Source organism: Danio rerio, chromosome 21 (assembly GCF_049306965.1).
Source record: "Danio rerio strain Tuebingen ecotype United States chromosome 21, GRCz12tu, whole genome shotgun sequence".
Taxonomy (NCBI): domain Eukaryota; kingdom Metazoa; phylum Chordata; class Actinopteri; order Cypriniformes; family Danionidae; genus Danio; species Danio rerio.
In genome coordinates, this window is record NC_133196.1 from 22,604,081 (window position 1) to 22,624,994 (window position 20,914).

A 20,914-nucleotide genomic window follows, 5' to 3' on the forward strand; every position below is an offset into this window, starting at 1 on the left:
TGAAATTGTCAACAAAAACAAAGGTTGTCACAAAAAAATCTGAGACATCACCTCTAGTAAGTTATGACGACATATTCACAACTCAAAAAAGTTTATTATCAAAATTGTTTTTTGTAAATCAAACAAATGTATGTGTTTGCAAAAGGAATAGTGGAATGTACAATTTGAATTATGGATAAAATCTAATTTTATTTTCAAAAGTTTTTTATTAGATATAAATACAGGGAACTATTTATTAGTGAAGACCAGCAGCATGTTGTACGGTAAGTGGAAGAAGAAAAGGACAGAACTGGCTCATTCTGCAGATGAAGTGAGGATGATATGGGTTCTAGTGACCATGAGAATGATGCAGTTTGGACATTTGATAAGAGCATTGATGGAGATAGTTCAAGTAAGTTAGCTCAAAGGCGGATAAGACAGACCTAGTAAAGTATATAGTATAATATTTAAACATTGTTTGCTAGTAGCTACATTAATCGGATGCATCTAGATATTTTAGACTTGTTTTTACTGGAAGAAATACTTTTAACTATTGTATGTTATATACATGATAATACAATATTGTATTTGTTTTCAATAATATTGGAATAAATATTAAATTGAATTAATTATATTAAAGCAAAAATAATGGAATAAATGGAATAAACAAAAGCTGCTGGAACATCAGTTGTTGGAAAGTATGTGTAAGGTGTCATTTATAAGTTCTGTGTGAGCTTATAATGCTGCAACTCCAATTAAATCAAAACAAAATTATTAATTATAAGAATATTCCAAATTTGAAATTTCTAAGATCCACTGTTGGACATTGTTGCCATATGGCAGCATATCTTAAAGTATCTTCAAAAAAAATCTCCAATTTTTTACAGCACGTCAAGTTAAGCCATTATAAGCAAAGAAATACAGTCAAATATATAATTTGTAATAGATTTATCATAATGCGTGCAGTAGAGGGTTAGGTGTTCTTAACACCAAATAAATACCGCAAAACAACTTTAAGGTGTCTATGATTTGTAATTAAGTACATTTGCCTCACCTATCTATATGTAAAGTGCACAATTTACAAAGCATTAAAATCTAATGCAAACGTTACTAGAGCCATTAAAATTGTCTTCTGTCTCAAAAACCCACATAACATGTATGTGTGGTGAGGTTATCGAAAATAGTTAGAAGAGCTACAAAAGATGAAAATAAAAGTTGCAATATTGCAATGCTGCAATAAGACATGCAAAGTAAGTGAAATTAGTATGCACATTATTAACAGCTAACATGCACACTACAAGTATTCAATCAGTTTATTAAATCAAAGACTAATTAAAAGGTTTTATTTCAATACTACTTATAAGGAAAGTCTGAATGATTTGCGGTTGTGTAAAAACTTCATACGCCATAAATGAAAGTAGCATTACAGAAAAAAAGCTACTGAAACAGTAACATAATTAGCTTATTATTGTCTCATAATGTAAGCCAAGAAATGTCAATTATGCAAATTATTGAGGCAAACTTATAACAAACAATTTGATGCTGCGTATTCTGAAATGCATTTGCTAGGACACCCGGAGGTGCTACGATGGTGTAAATCACTCTCAGGCACACAGTTGCTTATCTAAAAATTAGAAATCACTCACCATTAACTCACCCTCGAGTGGTTCCAAACCTTTATGAGTTTATTTGTACTGTTGTTAAACACACTCGTTGAAAAAAAATATAATGGAAGGCAATGGTTACCAGTTTACTACATTCTTCAAAATATCTAAAGAGTTCAGATGCTAAAACCAGTAAATGCTTTCTGAAATTTTCTTCTAAAAGTTGCATTTTTACCAGGATTTTGTGTGTAGGTTCAGAACATTTCACTATTGGGGCAAAAATAAGTTCTTTTCATGGTCTTTAAAGTGAAATAACTCAACATACACACAGAAGGCTGAGAAAAATGCAAGTTTTCCTTATGAATTTCAGCCAGCACTTTAGTTTTCACTTTTATTGCATCCAGCAGATGAAAAAAAATCAAACAGGTTTGAAACAACTCAACCATGAATAAATAAAAACAAAAATAATCTACTGTTTATTTAAACTTAAAATGCGTATTCTAAACATTATCAACACATGTGGCTCCCCTGAAAGCTCAAAGATCATCTGTTGCATCGTTTGCAGCATTCAGATAATCTAATAAGCGATAACGTGCATGCATAAAGAGCAAGAAGGACGCACAGCTGGGGAGACTTTGAGCATGATAAACAGGTTAAGATCAGAGTGACGGAGCTGCTTGCAGGTTGTTTCATCTTCAAGCACAAGACAGACGAGAACTGCTCCACCTACATCTGTCGATAACACTGCTACAAAGCGCAGATGCTGAGTTTGCATGCATGTATAAGCCGGCAGCATGTGTAGGGAACAAATCTTTCTTCCACTGCTTCGTCCCTAGAAGGACATTGTCGGTAAGTTATTTATTTCATCCATAGGGGACCCTATGTGTGGAGCATTATATAGACCAGCGGCCATCACATATATCCAGAACTTGCGTCAATTTAATCAGCTCACGTAATCGTAGCTTATGGGCTCCTTGGCTAATGTGTGAGACAAAGCACTTTGTGTCTAATGGACGTTGTTCTGTCTTGTAAAAGGAATGTCGATATTTCTGCACATTACGACTGGAACTGGGACCAGTAAGAGTTAAAAGAGCATGAATGATTTAGGGAAAATAAGAAAAAACAAGGAAGCAAGGTCAGAAATGAATGGAAGCTTTATGGCAAAAAAAAATGCCCCACAAAATCAGGATCAGGTGGCAAAACAATGTTCCATGAACAGTTAAACCTTTCTAAACAAGACAAGGATGTTTGTTGCACTTAAAATGAATTGTAGGAATGCAATTTTTTGCACTACACTCAAAGAAAAATTCTAACTATTATTTAAATAAGCTGAATCAACACAACTTTTGAGTTTTTAGACAACTTAATTGTTTTATGATCAATTCAGTCTGCAGCAACTTTCGGTTCATGCAGATTCATACTAAATAAAAATTATTTTGGCATAAACTGATTCTATTGTGTTTTTTCTGAGTACAATAAAATAAAAATATCAATTCTTTGCATTTGTGATTTTTTTCATCATGAACAACTATTGCGGATTCATTTTACAAAATTTACGAAAGCGCATAATTCTTTGTAGGCCGTTTTAATACTGTACATATCAGAATAATTTACATGAAACATCAATATTATATCAACAGTGTTAATCAATAATAATGATGTCATATTAATGTTGTTTTGCCCAAATGACTTTTAGCTGATGTATAATTTATATACACTCACCGGCCACTTTATTAGGTACACATTACTAGTAGAGGGTACTCTTTTGCCTTCAGAACTGCCTTAATAATTTTTGGCATAGATTCATCAAGGTACTGGAAATATTCCTCAGAGATTTTGGTCCATATTGTCATGATAGCATCGCACAGTTGCTGCAGATTTGTCGGCAGCACATCCATGATGTGAATCTCCTGTTCCACCACATCCCAAAGGTGCTCTATTGGATTGAGTTTTGGTTACTGTGGAGACTATTTAGGTACCGTGAACTCATTGTCATGTTCAAGAAACCAGTCTGAGATGATTAGTGCTTTATGACATGGCACATTATCCTGCTGGAAGTCAGAAGATGGGTACATTGATATCATAAAGGGATGGACATGCTCAGGAACAAGCCTACCTGAGCTGTGACGTTGACACAATGCTCAATGGCGTATATGCAGAGCCAGTGTGTTCCCATACTGATAAACTTCCGGTGACCTGTTATTGTGAGTTTTTTTCCATTTTATACAGTTCCTTTTACAGCATCGATGTTATAATGTAATTCAAATACAATCAATTAAACAGACTTTGGAATTCATTTAGTTGCTCAAGCGTGAAACGAGACAAAAAGCCGTTTGCTCGCACGCGCCCTTCAGAATCGGCAGGCTAGCGTAGAAGCTCCATTGAGCATAGTGGGGTAAAATAAATGCTCATATTATAAAGATACGGCGGGGGGGATGTAATTTAATGCAGTGCTTCTTGTACAATCTGAGACCCACTTTATATCGGATATCACTCAGCCAGTGGAGATCGCTGATTTTTAAAGAAAACAGACCTTAGACACGCCAATTTTGCATTGGTATACATGTCACCGGAAATGATTAACCTAAGTTACTGGCAAATTAAAAGTCCTATTAGCATGCTTCAGCATAGACCCTATTGGTACTAATGGGCCCAAAGTGTGACAAGAAAATATCTCCCAAACAATTACACCACCACCAGCAGCATCCTGAACCATTGATACGAGGCAAGATGGATCCATATTGTTCAAAGTCACTTAAATCACCTTTTTTCCCTATTCTGATGCTCGGTTTGAACTGCAGCAGATCATCTTGACCATGCATTGAGTTGCTGCCATGTGATTGGCTAATTAGAAATTTGCGTCAACGAGCAGTTGAACAGGTGTACCTAATGAAGTGGCTGGTGAGTGTAGAATTTCAGTCTAGTATTTAGTAACAGTAATTGGTTACTTTTATGTATTTGACAATTGAAAAAAACAACTAAATGAATAAAATTCATAAAAAAGTATTTGTTGAATAGATTTAGCATGCATACTATGGTCCTCATTTGGCCTAATGTAACTGTTGATACTACATAAGGATAACAATCAGATCATGGAACATGAGCTGCTAGGTTGCCTTTTTTTTGTTTTTATTTTTTATTTGTAGGAGATGTGGACTTAAAGCCTTTATAAAGACTAAACCGAAAAATGCCCTTGGGAATAAATACAGTGAGACGAGGAAGTCCATTTCTGACCCTGCACAGAAGTCTGAACTAAGCCAAATTTCATAGACTCCAGTGAGTATAAGAATCACTGTGGAAATACAATGTGTCCTTGTGTTTTACAGTTCAAATGGTGGTCATGTAATTCATATTAGTCACTCTCCATTTAACTCTTATTCTTCATAATATAATAACTCATGGGGATATTCGTCACGCGCCTGCTGCTTGACCCTGTGGTCAGATAAAATGTCAGTCAGGTTTAAAGAAATCTGTCAAAGGATGAACTGGCAAAAAAAAAAGAAAACTATTTCACAGTCTGCTTCCTCCAACAATGAAACACCAAATCTACTGCACAATATGCGTACTATGTATAACAAACAAATGAAGGATGCAACTAAATTCTTTAAATATGCCTCAATATTAAATGTGCATCTAAATTGAGTTGCATTTTGCAGTTTGTGTACAAAATGCGTAAAGGTCATTTTTGGTAAATGTAGCACGCACACTTTATATCTGCAGTATGATCCATGTGAGATTCATAAATAACACTCTGAGCCTTAAATGAGTAAATGAAAAATTATGATAAAAAGGTGAATATATATATATATATATACAAAGATGTAAGCCAAACACAAAAGCAATAATTAGTAGTTTTCCACAGGAGCGTTACTGAGTCCAAAAGGCATCACATCTCATGTAAAAAATTAATTGCAAAAGGAAGCAATGCTGAGAGGTTCCCATTTGTGTAATTATATATCTTGCTTTATACTTGCTGTGTAAAAGGAGACCGTAATGAACACATTAATCAAATCTCGATCCAGCAGAAATGTTCAAATATCAAAGGCAAAACATGTTTCTTTATCCAACTACAGAAAGAGTTGTCAGATTAATGTAACAAAAAACCATAACTGTTACAATGCTTTTGACTATTAATTCTATGTGCATTCAGGCAAGCGAAAAATGAAAAATGAATATCTTTTAATATCACATATTTTAAATCATAACAGCCCATACTTGGACAAAACATGAGTTACTGTATTACTTACATTGTACAGTAATATCAATTAAAACATCCACATGATGCTAGCAAGATATCATATTTTTAGTCAATCTTATCAAGCTTCACATTTATGTATAATGGAATTACAGGTTTTGAGATTTTTCTCAGAGTTCATTAAATGATGATGAATCTCGTAGTCCTAATTACGGAGCAATTTTGCACTTTAGATGTCACAAGGAAAAATGTGAAACAACCATTTTCAATGATGGGGAAAAAATTATTCAGCTCTGACTTTAATATTTAATTTTTGAGCAGATCTATTTCAAGGCAATTATGCCTTCAGGAAAAAAAAATATTCTGGAAACTTCAAGGACCATAAACCATTTGTGTGCCTTGGCTGTAATTAATCACATGAGAGAGTACAATGAACATTTTCTCTATAGAGCATAAACGAAAATATATAATGGGGTCAGTATGGAGGCTTTTTATTTTTTGAATCTCTCCTCCTCTCCACATAGACTCCTCCCCTTACCATTAGCCAATCACTGGGTGAATAATTAGTAATCATTCTGACATCATCGGTAGCAACAGGTCAACCCGCCCTTAGCTTAAAACCTCTCCATAATCCTTGGTGATAGTTTGTCTCGGCAGCATTGTGAATAGCTTTTATAAGAAAACTCTTAGCTAACAAACATTTACTGCTATTTAGGAAAACTTAGTGGAAAGATCAAGGCTGCATCAGAAATATCAGAGATACTACTCACTTTCATAAGCTGCGTCCGAAATCGCATACTTCTATACTAAATAATATGCTAAAAACAGTATGCGAGTCAAAAAGTATGTCCGAATTCATTTATTCTTGATCAGATGGATGCTGCATTATCCCATGATGCTTCTCAAATTTATAAATGGGATTGAAGCGGGGTAACCAGGGCCAGAGTGGGACACCTTTTCAGCTCTGGAGTTTCAAGCCTCAGACCGGCCCACCTCAGTTCACGACTGACTATATTAAAATAAGTAAATAAATAAATATTTCCAAATCAGTTTCTAATGACACTATCAGGTCTTTTTTTTTTTTTTTTTTTGAGAAAACAGCTGCTTTAGAACTTCAAATGTTCAACAATCCTAACAGTATTATATGTCTTATCAATAAAAATGAAAACACTAAATTACTCTAACGAGGATCGAACCCGGGTCCGCGGCGTCTTAACCTAACGTGCTATCCGCTCAACCACAACTGTTTTATGAATGATGACACAACTGAGTTTTATCATCATTAAAATAGATCAAAAGAGAAGAGTTGCGGTATAATAATGAATACAAAGGCTGTGGTCAACTAAATAAATAAATTTAAAAAGTGTGATTGCTGAGAGCAACAGATTCTGGAGCTAGGGACACCGGCCCTCGCAGCCAAAAAACGGACCGGCTCACCGGGAATTCAGCCGAGATCCATTCATACTACTCAAACTCATTCTGTATAGAACGTATTTTTTAATGGCCAAGTAATACATTTAAATTTAAATGCACTACCTATTGAGTAGTAGATGGCTTTGGACACAGCCATTCTGTATAGATCATGTATAGATCTCTAACAGTCGAGTAGTGCATTTAAATTTCAGATGCAATTTCAGACGCAGTCCAAATGTTTTTGTGAAAATGGTCTAAGATCTTATATTTTCCACAGGTCTCAAAATGTCTATTCAAATTAGAATAATTATATAATTATTATTTAACTTTGCTTTTGATGTGATGCCAATGAACTGTACTGCAAATATACCCACATCGCAATGTTTGAGAAAAACAGAACTGACTGATTTTTTCATTAGTTGTTTTCTCAATGTCATTTTTCTCTTTAATTTGTTAACGAGATGTCCACTGGAAAAGAAGGGCTGAAAACAAAGCATGAGTAACATTGGTTTTGCAATAATTCACAGAACTATACTGCCTTTTGTTTTAATAAGTGCTTTTATTATTTGTTCATTTGTATTCTTATTTCCATATGAATTTCAGCTATGATAAAAGAATTCAGTTCCACAACATATACACTACCTGACAAAGTCTTGTCATCAATCCCAGTTGTAAGAGCAACAAATAATAACTTGACTTCTAGTTGATCATTTGGAGAAGTGGCAGAGATCGATTTTTCCGATGAATCAACTGTTGAACTGTACCCTAATCATCACAAATACTGCAGAAGACCTATTGGAACCCACATGGACCCAAGATTCTCATAGAAATCAGTCAAGTTTGGTGAATGAAAAATCTTGGTTTGGGGTTACATCTAGTATGGAGGGGTGCGAGAGATCTGCAGATGGATGGATCAAGACATGTGTGCTTCCCATTACATTACAAACCACAAGAGAGATAAAATTCATCAGCAGGATAGCGCTCCTTCTCATACTTCAGCCTCAACATCAACTTTCCGGAAAGCAAAGAAGGTCAATTGGTGCTCCAGGTTTGGCTAGCCCAGTCACCAGATACAATATTGTACTGATATTGAGCATGTCTGGAGTACGATGAAGGAAGAGGCATTGAAGTTGAATCTAAATAATCATGATAAACTCTGGGAGTCCTGTAAGAACGCTTTCTTTGCCATTCCAGATGACTTTATTAAAAGTTAGGGTTATTGCAGAGATGTAAAGTATGGATGCAGTCATCCAAGCTCATGGGAGTCTTACACAATATTAATTCTTTTTCCACTGCACCATGACTTTATATTTTATACTGTACATCGTTTCTGTTAAGTGACAAGACTTTTGTCTAACCAAAGTCAGGCCTTACTGTCCTAATAAAATAATTAAAAACCAAGGCATGATCATATTTTATGTTGGTAAAATAAGCGTAATCTAGAGGTCTTTGCCTTTCAAATTTCACAAGCCACCTCTGATACCAAATGATCAACTAGCAGTCAAGTTATTATTTGTTGTTCCTAAAACTTGGATAAGCAATAAGACTTTTGTCAGGTAGTGTCATCTAAATATCTTCCCACACGCATTTCAAACACTCCCAAAATGAATACAAAAAGATCCTAAAAAAAGTTTCTTTTGGTTTCAATTAGTGATAACTATATCTCCTTTGTTGCTTTATTTGTTGTATTTGTCATATATTAGTTAACTGGATAATTGAATTTTGTGAAGAGCTGTTCATAAAAGCTATGTTTGGGGTTTTAGGATGGAACTTTGTCATTATAAACTTTATTAATTTTGCAGAATCTTTTATCCAAAGCCACACACACACACACACACACACACACACACACACACACACCAGGAGCAATGGGCAGCTTTTGTCATTGTCATCACCTGTCTTTGCATAGTAGGCATGTTCATGTGGGGGCAGAGGAAACAAGATAGGGGTGTGACCTTTTGGGTAGAGTCACATTTAAAAATTATTTATTGTACAACCAACAATATGAATAATTGCTGTAGACGTATTCTTCAATATCAGTTCATTGTAACTAATGTAGTTCAGTTTTGTTAACAGAACGTACTGGTAATATTCACATACAGCTTTTTTGTCATAGTATTACACATTCTGGAATCCAGAAATAATTCAAGTCTTCATCACCGACAGATATATTGAAGTTAAGCAGTGCGGCTTCAAAGGTAAATGTAGTCTTACCATATTACGACCACAAACGATACTTAATTATAATGCATACGGGTTAACCCTGATGTATGAAGTTATGCTGCTATAATTCACCTGTCACTCATTGAACACACTCTCTCTTTCTCTCACTCTCTCTCTCTCTCTCTCTTCCAGCCTGCTGCCTCTAGTGGGGCAAACACAACATTACAAAAGCATTTCCCCATACAGTAGATCACAACTGAACCTTCCAGAATCCTGGGCAACGCATCCTTTCAAGTTGGCAGGATCACGGACAGATTGGTAGCGACTCAGGCAGGGAATAAATTTAGCTCATGACTGAAGGTACTAACTGATACGTATGACTTTACCTTCTCTTGTCTTTTCCTATTAGGTAACGAGACAAATGTATGCTCTCTGCTGTATGGGAATCTGGGCCAGGCCATGTGTGAGCCGTATGAATGCGTTGCGTACGATTTTACACACACAGCAAGATCAGCACAGAGACCACAGAGTACTGTGGGCTAATTAATACTGTGGTGAACACAGAAGTGCTACCTCAGGTAACATCGTTTATTTGAAAAAGGACACAAAGCACCAGTGCGGCTACTAAATAATGTACTTTATGCCATTTTTAAAAGTTCTAGAAAGAAAGATGTTTTATAGGCCTTTTATAGACATCTACTGGAAGCCTATGATATGTCTAGAATGACGTACTTCACATTATATTTCAGTAGCATTCATTTATATGCATGGTACATGAACTACTGCATATGATAAAAAGTGTGATATATAAACACTGAGCTAGAAAGTATATTCCACAGTGCTATGTGCTTAATAAGTTAGCCATCAAAAAAATATATAAAACTATTGTCACTTACCTACTGTATCATCATATTTTTAGCAAATGTGAGGGATTACAGTTGCATGTATCCAAGCATTTTAATTCAAGTCTTTTGATTTGAGTTGGGTTTTTATTCACATATAAACATTGATAAGTTAGTACTGTTTTTAACAGAGATCAGAGATCAGCTTTTAGATTTTCTCTCACACATCAAGAATCTATGAGTTTTTGTTTATGTTCACTGATTAGTGTTTATATGTGAATAACAAAGTTAAATCATTTTTTTCTATTTGTTTATGATTTTTTTTTAAGCTTCTGACTTCCGCATGAGCAGAATTCCCTTGGATTTTCTTAAAAATAACTTTTTACAAAAACAAATTTAAGTCTTTAGGATTTGGTACAACATAAGATAAGAATATCAGATGTTTCCATCCACCTGTTTTCTGTGCATTTTTTGCATTAATAAATGCTTAATGGAGATGTCAAGATTATGAAAATGTGCATGAAAATGTATGCGCAGCAGATCTTAGGATAAATGTTATAACTACAATGGATGCACATTCAGTGAATAAATTCTAGCATGCGCAAAAAAAAGCCATTTAATTTTGCTTTAAAAGACCATGTGGTAAAAATTGGTGCAATGAGATGATGGACTGACCACATTGCACAACATCTGAAATTTTGCTTATTAACCATCATGTTTTGTCCATCAAAGTGGTTCAATGTTATTATGATACCTCTCAGAACTGCACTCCCAAAGATCATCTCACACCTTCACAAGACACCATGCATTCATTGTGTTTCGTCTTCTGAAGTACAAGTAATTTATTATATAAGGAAAAAGCCCAGAGTGGCTTCTCCTAACCAGAAATTTTCATTTTTCTCTTTGATACAAGTCACCAGTGTTCAGGAGGTATTGTTCTCTTTGACTCATTGGATGGAAATGGTGGTTGCATACTTTTTATGCAATATTCCAGTTTTGCATATAGATCTAATTTAAAGCGTTGTATAGAAGCATATCTAATAATGACCGAAGTTTCACTCAATGAACATTTAAGTTACATTTAAGAGCATCACAACAAATATTTTTCTCACCTCTTTAACTTTTTAACTAGCAAGCCATTCTATACATTTCTACACAACATTAGGATTAAAATGTCAAATAAAACCAAAATATGATGATAAATAAATGCCACTGGCTGAATTAATCATACCTGCAATTAAGTCATGTGACATACTGCTTTATGATGACGCATGACATTGCAGAATACTCATCCCATCCAGAATATAGCCAGATTCTCTGCGCCTCACACTTTGGGTACTTGACATCATTTTTCTCTGGACTTCACCTCAGGGACGTGTAAAAATCACAACACAACGGTTTGTCCACCAACAGCTGAGATCTCACAAGGCTACAGGCTGTCCAAAACACTTTGAGAGCTCAGCAAATCTGACATGTTCTCAGAAGCACAATGACACCACATAGAGCAAGGCTGGCAATCCTTAATGACACGAAGTGGCACTTTTAATTTATCATAGCAATCGTTCAGCCACATTGAAAATCACTTGGTGATGATACATTTAAAGGTTGGTTAAGTAGCCCCTGAAAATGAAATTAAAATCCAATCAACTTTTTAAATGTACTGTATGTTTAAAATCTTAAGCACCCCAATATACTACAAAGAAAATCAAAAACCGAACTGAAATGACAATTTAAAACCAAATATGGCCAAAACTAAGTTCTTTTTGAGTTTCAGCAGTTCAAAACAGCTCACCAAATCAAACTTTTTGTGGCAGTTCATTTTGGCTCCTAAACACATTTGAGCTGCTATCGGACCATGCTGACTATGTAAACGTAGGTCATTTTCTTGAAACTCTTCCTTCTTTAAACATACACTTTCTTCCACTTCAACCATTTTATATTCCACAGTGGTCAGACAGGACAAAAGCAACTAAAACATCACCACTAGTCACATGAATACACTAGAGGGTCGAGTAACAGAGCTGCTGCAGATGTATCTGCACCTGTACAATCGCTCACAGAGAGATTTTAGAGAATCGAAAAAGGTCATATACAGTACTGGACAAGAAGCCCACCTCATCGCACCACATCTTTTTCATGAGAGAACAAACATTGTATGTCCATGGTATGTCTAATAGAAAACAAAGATGTGGTAGTGCTTCCTGTGGAGAAGCCTGTTTTCCAGTATATGAAACTGTTTGTTCAATTAAATTCAATTGGTGTTTATTTCTATAGCGCTTTTACAATGTAGATGGTGTCAAAGCAACTTAACATAGAAGCTCTAGGAAATGGAAACTGTGTCAGTCCAGTTTCAGAGTTAAAATTCAGTTTAGTTCAGTTCAGTGTGGTTTAAATTTCACTGCTGAAAGTCCAAACACTGAAGAGCAAATCCATCAATGCGCAGCCCCACAAGTCCCAAACCAATTGGGTTTGTTGTGGCATTTTGATCAGGTTGTGGAAGCATAGTAGTGAGCTTTTATCCCACTTCATTCCCCTCACATTTAATAGATCTTCAAATTTATTTGATCTTATTTTATAAAAATTGAACAACTACAACTCAAAATTAGGATACAAATGATATATAACCAAAAACTTCTGTGTGGAGTTTGCATGTTCTCCCTGTGTTTACGTGGATTTCCTCCGGGTGCTCCGGTTTCCCTCACAGTCCAAAGACATGCAGTTCAGGTGAATTGGGTAAGCTAAATTGTCCATAGTGTATGTGTGGATGTTTCCCAGAGATGGGTTGCGGCTGGAAGAGCATCCGCTGCATAAAAAACGTGCTGATACGTTGGTGGTTCATTCCGCTGTGGCGACCCCGGATTAATAAAGGGACTAAGCCGACAAGACAATTAATGTATGAATATAACCAAAAACAAGAATCCTTCAACAAAAATGTATGAAGTGGTCTAAAACTGTCTGACCCACTTTTTTCTTTTAAAGTACTGCTGTCAATTTACCTGCCTCTATTGAATTCATGACCAAAACCTTTAATAACAAAACAAAAGACAAACCAGTTATATTTTAAGCTAAATTAAAGTACACAAAGTTCTCAAATAATTGAAACAATTTCAACCTCATCTCCCAACAATCAACAGCAAACTCACACTTAATTTTAGATCATTGTAAACATTGAAAATTTCAATGACCAACTGATGTCTAGAACCATGTCGGTTCCAATCTGTCAGTTTTATTTTAGGGTGCACTAAATATGCTTTGCTTATTTATTTATTTGCTCTTCTTGTCTGTTGTTAATTGTGCACCCTCATTTAAACATTTCTAAAAATAAGCACCTAATGTTAAATCATGTAAGATGTATTTCTCTAAGATAAGATCTTTAATGTATTTCTCTGAGATATTTGCTTGTCTGCCAATGTCTATCCTTCTGTGTGCCAATGGATGAATGCGGGTGGAAGGTTACAGACTGGTCTATGCCTCAAGCTGCAAAACTTTCAATAAAGCTCAAACAAACATAAGCATCATGGATAAGTTGTACTATAAAGTCAGATAATGTCAGGCTTTATAGGAAACAAATATGAATGATTAGCATTTTGACCTTTTGAAGGAAATCACCCCAACTTAACATAATGTTGTCTAAATACATAATCATGAAAGAAGTTCAAGACTTGCATATGATCTGACTGGTTGCTCAGCATAACCCTATTTTAATCAAATCAGAAAAGCAACAGTATCCTCAAACACGTCCCAACTTCAATTTCCCAGACCCTGAGTAATCTCAAGGGGTCACTGACAGCCCTGACAAATGCTTCATCAGACATCCCACCGAAGATTAAACCGCCAACCCTCAAGGACAGCCCTCAGAGTGATCTTTAGACTCCAGTGTCATTTTTTTTTTTCGTCTTCAGTGTCACTGCGTTTGTGTCAGCATCTCGGTTTGTTAATTGGAGCTACACTGACATTCTACCACCGCCGGCCACATATCTCTGCCCGATCACGTAGTTACGCGAGCACGCTGATAAATGCTAAGCTGACAGGTTTTATGAGCCTTGGTGAGCAGAAGGGAGTGGAGTCATCACCCCGCACTGTGATGATCTTGTTGTCTTCACCAGCCTGAGTCACGTGTACCTCAGGGTGCATGTAAACCCAAAATCTGCATGCACGCGACCATACATCATCCCATGCACATTTGCAGAAGGAAAGGTAAGCAGGCAGCCGGAGGGCTCAGCGCAGCAGAGCTCCCATAATGCACTTCAGCTTTAATGAGAATGGGCGGCAGAGGAAGGTGCAGACATTACACTCACGTTCTGCCAAAGTTCACGCTTACGGCATCGATATGCGAGATGGTGTAATATGCCGATGACAAACAATGGAGCCTGAGGCGGACGCTTCCCGAATACATAAAGCATGCGGGTTTGCTTTGCTGCAGCATCAATCATAAATGTTGTTCTAAATCCATCAAGCAGGATGTTCCCCAAAGACCAAGGGGCTACTTAACCAATCGTCTAAGTCATGACCCCCTCTCTCCACCAGACAAGCATCTTCCTCAAACCTGATCTGTGAACAACCAGCTCTAACTGACTTGTTAACATAATGAGTCAGTGAAATGTGTGAAGGTGTGTGCGTATTCCCTTCAGTGCGAAGAAATGGGAAAGGAGAAAACAGCAGAAGGCTTTTTTTTTTTGTTACCTTGCGTCTGCGGTCTCTCGATCGGTTCCTCTTCTTGATCTTCTCCTCCTCCTTCTCCCGCAGCTCTTGGGCAGCGAGCTCCTGTAGGTCCTTGTTCTTGCGGATCTGCTTAGCGGCTTGCGCCATGGTGCCGCTGCAACAAGCAGTGATGCGCCTGTAACGGAGGCTGTCGCCGTCCCTGCGGCGGCCAGTGCGGGAGAGGCGGTGGCGCTGCGAGCGCCTGCAAGGAGTGAGCGCCCTGCACGGCTCTAAGCAGCCAGTTCCCTCAGCAGCGCCACAAAAGAGATGATGCTACTGCCTGCCTGCTTGCTCCTCATCCAAGCCAGATCCTACCCATCCCCCCTCCCTTCTCTCTCTCTCTCTCTCACACACCAGTCAGTCACGCAGTCCAAGGCTCAGCAGTGTAGGGATACTGCAGCAGCTCGATTTTTCTCCCTCCTTCTCTCTTTCTCACTCACAGTCTCCCATTTTCTCTGCCAACTGTTTACGGCACGTCTGTTAGTACTACTGTTGTCTTCTTTGTGCAGATCTGTAGGATATATCAGTGCACAAATTCATTAATGCTTTCCACACAAATAGTTTTTTCAAACCATATTTTATTTGTTTATTTAATGAAGATTTCATTCTGCAACTGGTTTCTAGTTTACTTCAGCATGATGCATTGTGTTGGATTCATGGTTATAACTGAAGGCAGGTTTCCCCCTGTAAAGGGGTTTGAGCTATAACAGCTTACCTCATAAAAACTGCATGGTCGCTCTCTCTCTCTCTCCCTTTCTCTCACCAGACTGGTTTTCCATGAGAAAAGGCTCATCCATTGTTGTTTATGCAGTAATCCAGTCCATTTCAACCTGCACATGGGGGAAAGACAATGCGAGGGAGTGTATATGACAAAGAGACAGATTGCCACTCATTTTCTAGATTGACAAACAAACCACTATGCTTTATATCAAGCAAAACCCAATGGAATAATCTTGATGCTTCTGAAAGCAAAATACATGAAATACAGAACAGTAATGACAAATTGTGTTTTACGTCTGAACAGGTGAGATACAGTGTGCTATTTATTCATTTTTTTATAACAATACCATGTAAAATGGGGGAATGCGGAATAGCAGTTATGTAAAGAGGCTCCAGTGCATTACAATTCAGAACCCATCTGAAGAGAAATGCAGGCGCAAGCGTTTGCCTCTGAGAATGATGGCTCAATCATGTGACCTCACACAGATCACTCATATTTATTTATGCTTGTCATGACACTAGGCTGTACATTATCCTGCATCTGCTTGATTTCCCATCCTATAATCAAAATGATCCACTTATAACCTTCTGGAAGGTGGAAAACTTTGCCAATACAGATCATCACATGCTGTATTTGAAAATAAAAACATTATATGGTGTACATGTATTTATGAAAAGGATTTTTAAGATGCTTTTCAACATTTAAACATAAATGTATTAATACTAAATATCTGATACTGTAATATTTTTCCAGTGACTGATGTTTGTGGTGCTCTATTTCTAAAATGTGATCTACTGTAGACTTACATTTTTACTTTTCCTTTACATTTTTTATTTCCACTCTGGATAGTCGCTGAACTGGGACCACGTGTCCTCTTATGATGCCATCTGTGTGCATTAGCAAACCAGGTGGATTTCTAAACACAACTGATATTAAAATGAATGCAAATGTTAAAGGTAGCGCTGATCTACAACTTAATAAGTTTACATTGTGCCTTCCAATATGAAAATCACGAAAATAACTGTGGGAATGAGCACAAAATTAAAAATTTAAGTTACCAATTCAATTGTCAAAACATTAAATTTGCAGCCAGTTATGAATATATTAATTACTTTGAAAGAGGTCATGAACTGAGAAATACAAATTGCATTGATATTTTGACATATAAGAGAGGATTTTACTATAAAAACAACGTGTAAATTTCAGAACTAAAACATTCTTATTGGACTAAAAATACCTTATATTTAAGTCAACCTGCCAAAACAAGAACTAACACTTACAAATAAATCCAGCCGTTGCATTGGATGATCAATGCTACTTTTATAGAGTGCTCAGCATAATTGAGTACACCCCATTTCAAAAATTAATATTTTTATCTATTTCTCAGTGAATATTGGCATATGTATTTTATATGTAAATATATGTATTTTGGTGCATTTAAACAAAACAGATTTATTAAACAGATATATTTATTAAAATAATATTTTAGTCACCAAACATATTTAGAAATTGAAAGATAATACAAATAAATTCAAGCAAAATGTTGAGAAAAAAAATTCAAACTATTTCAACTCGACTTTTCCTATTTTTAAAATTTGTATTAAATATTTTTCTATAACATACATTTGGGTGTACTAGTTTTTGGACGGTTATCGTAAGTTATTTTGTTAAATAAGCTCAGTACTTACTATTCTAATGTACATGCGCAAATGTAATATTGTATAGCTTCATATTAAAAATATGAATTAAAAAAGATAGATTTGTGAGGGAATGTACTTATATATGCTGAGCACTGTATATTTAGCTTTATCCACCGATTGATGCTGTAATGAGAGAGGCACACTGTGTAAGTTATACAGGATAAAAACTAAAAATTGCCATAATTCTGACCATAACATAAGAAAAGAGTGAATGCACTTCATTATGTAAAATGAAGTGACACATTATGGAACTTTGTCTTTTATTTAAATTCATTGTCAGTTCAAATTCATAGCTTATTTTACCGTGGATATTAGGGCTGCACAATAAATCGTTTCAGCATCGATATCGCAATGTGATCATTCACAATAATCACATCAGGAGTACACGCAATTTTGAGTCTAGATTATAATTTATCATTTGCATGTGCTTTCGATGCTTGTGATTGTATTATACCTTTAATTCAATCAGGCGTAATAAATTGTACCATTTGTAACTTTAACAAAGATTGTGTTTATTGAATAATTAATTTTTATCATTTAGTTACTGTACATAATTAGTGTTAGACTTGGAAAGAAATAAAACACTTTTTCATTTGTATCTTTTTCTTGATTGTATTTATAGATAGTTATGCATGAAATACTCACAACACATGCAAATACAGAAATGCACTGGAAATATCACAGACCACATCTAAAATGTGTCAGGGAACCCCAAAAAGTTTAAATATTGTTTATTCGATTTTATGGAGATGCACTCCCACTGCAGAATCATCCCAATTGATCTAAAATTATAAATTCTTTCCAAATAGAGACATTCAAGTTATTTGGTTAAATTGTATTCATATTGCAATATATAGCGCAAAATAAAAAAATACTGCCATGCTAAATTTTGTCCTACAACCCTAGTGGATATGTTTACAAATAAGGCCCAATTCAACAATGGATCTTCAGAAAGATTTAAACTAAATGATACTGCTGTGACAATTGCATCAAACTAGTAATGTTGCACCACACAGGTGTGAGTTATTACAGTACATGCTCACTATTGTTTTATTCTGTAATTACAGATTGTTTGATATGTGCTTGGTATTTACAGTATGTGTGATTTATCCAAATTACATGCAGCATTCAGCTCTGAGGGATGTAGGATGTAAGTGTACATCGCTGACCACATAGCTCTGTTCACAGCTGTCTCAAATTCATTCATTCATTTTCTTTTGGCTTAGTCCATTTAATCATCAGGGGTCTCCACAGCGCAATGAACTGCCAACTTTTTCCAGTTTTACATGCAGCTGCAACCCAGTACTGGGAAACACCCATACACACATTCACACACATACACAACAGCCAATTTAGTTTTAGTCAATTCATCTGCACCGCATGTCTTTGGACTGGGGAGGAAAACGGAGCACCCCGAGGAAACACGAGGAGAACATTCAAACTCCACACAGAAATGCCAACTAGTATCCCAGCTGGGACTCGAACCAGCAACCTTCTTGCTGTAAGGCAACAGTGCTAACCACTGCGCCACCTTGTTGCTCCTGTCTCAAACTTTCATTTTAAATATGCAAACCATAACTTACAAGTGTAGGTTTCCTTTTCTACAATCCACCAGGCCTATTCAAACTGATGAGGGGCTTCAAAACAGGACATCATAACATTTATAAGTGAATCTTGATAACATTTATAAGTTGACCTTATCATAATTAATAATTTATTCCTTAATATTCTTTTCAACTTAGTCCCTTTATTGATCAGAGGTCGCCACAGCGGAATGAACCGCCAACTTATCCTGCATATGTTTTACGCAGCAGATGCCCTTTCAGCTGCAGCCCATCACTGGGAAACATCCATACACACTCATTCACACACATACATTACGGACAATTTAGCTTAACTAATTCACTTATAGCACATAAGTCTTTGGACTTGAGGGGGAAACCGGAGCAAACCCATATGAACACGGGGAGAATATGCAAACTCCACACTCCACAGACATACATTAGTATTAAACAGAGTTACATGGCTGCCCCCATAAGACGACCTGCTACATGTAAAATGAACTCAAAGTCAGACCACAGATTTGTTTAGTGTTGAAAATTACCATGTGATGCTTATTGCATTGTGTCTGTCTGTGAAGCTCAATCACGGTTTGTCAACAGCAGATATCGCCATCTATTGGACTCTCTGCACTACGACGCGGTTGTTTCAGTACTACTACAGTTTATCGATCGATTAGGACATGGCATGGGGACATTTCCACACATGCTTGTAACATACATTTCACTCTGTTGCCTAATATGCAAGACTTAAAAAAGTAACACTCATGCAGGGTTTTATGCCCTTACTTTACGTTTGCTGTCCTCCATTGTGCAAATTAACGTACTGAAGATCAGTGCGTCCATTTTTTTCAGTATTTCAATGTTAGTTTTTGTGTAGGCTACATACCTCAACGAACTAAATGTTTATGTTTAATAGATTTTGTATTGATCCAACTTACTGATGTTTTACGGTGTTTTGAACAGTTATTGGGTGTAAGTTAACTTACATATATTGGCACTGGCTCAGCAGATGTGTGATTCTCAAAGACGACCAGTGTTTGATAAAACAAACGGTGACATATTTGCGTGTTACAAGTAAGACACAAACGCCTATTTAACCATGTGTTCAGGATTTAAGAAATGTGTTTTGGGATTACTTACAGCACAGTATTAGATCTGCCGGTTTCTCGGTGCAATAGCAGCTAGACTATTTGGCGCGATGATGCTTTCACAATGGTATGAACCATTACAGGGGTGGTCAAATCTATATTTAAGTGATCTATTATTCTAAGTGTAAACTATTTTAAATACAGATTGTTGCAAACTATTTATCACTATTTAAAGAACTGAATCCCCTTCTAACTTGATTGATTTGACATCCTTCGGTGGATCAAGAGTTAATTATCCCCTCCCCCATTCAAGTTTAAGTACATTCAATTACATTCAAGTTTAATTTTTTTATATTTCAATTGTAATTTACACATTTATGTTTCACATATCAACTAATCTGCAAGGTTAATCATTTACAGTTCTTTTAATTACAGTACCTTTTATTCCAGTATTTATACACAGCCTACACATATTTAGCAGGTAACAAAACAGTTACACTCCAACACTGAAGTACATGTGATGTGAAGGAAACTTCACTAGAACAAATATGCATGTAATTATATTTATACTTTTTATTAGCCTTAAGTTAAGGCAAAACTGTCTCCTTTTCTGGCTAATTATTAGTGGTTTCTACAGAATAATGGGCCATGTTCTTAAAGTGTTAATTTTCTTCACACTTTTCTAATTTTATATTTAAACTCTGCAAATTAAATATTAATAACATTTTCTGATGCCTTCTTTATTTGTTTGTTTGTTTGTATTTAAATTTAAGACAACATTGTTTTGAAAAGGTGTTTTCGTTGCAAGGAGGGCTAAATATCCCTTCAGCAGACTAAACTGTTTAGCATGCATAATAGCTTATTAGGATTCCTTCACTGTAAAAAACCAAGCTGAATTAACTTATATTATGTTAAACTGACTTTAAACAGCTTGCGTAACTAATAA

The 20,914-nt window shown here is 36.0% G+C and overlaps 1 protein-coding gene across 50 annotated transcripts in view; it reads right to left on the reverse strand.

The window, feature by feature from the left end:
* ank1b (ankyrin 1, erythrocytic b) overlaps window positions 1-15,175 on the reverse strand; it is a 129,145-nt gene extending 113,970 nt beyond the window's left edge. For all 50 annotated transcript variants that reach the window (XR_012396747.1, XR_012396746.1, XR_012396744.1 and 47 more), the window contains exon 1: window positions 14,880-15,175. Coding sequence is in view for 32 of the 50 variants with exons in the window: in XM_073935275.1 (XP_073791376.1) it covers window positions 14,880-15,005 (126 nt within the window). In the remaining 18 variants the exon portion in view is untranslated. The remainder of the gene's footprint in view (window positions 1-14,879) is intronic.
* Between the last annotated feature and the right edge of the window lie 5,739 nt (window positions 15,176-20,914).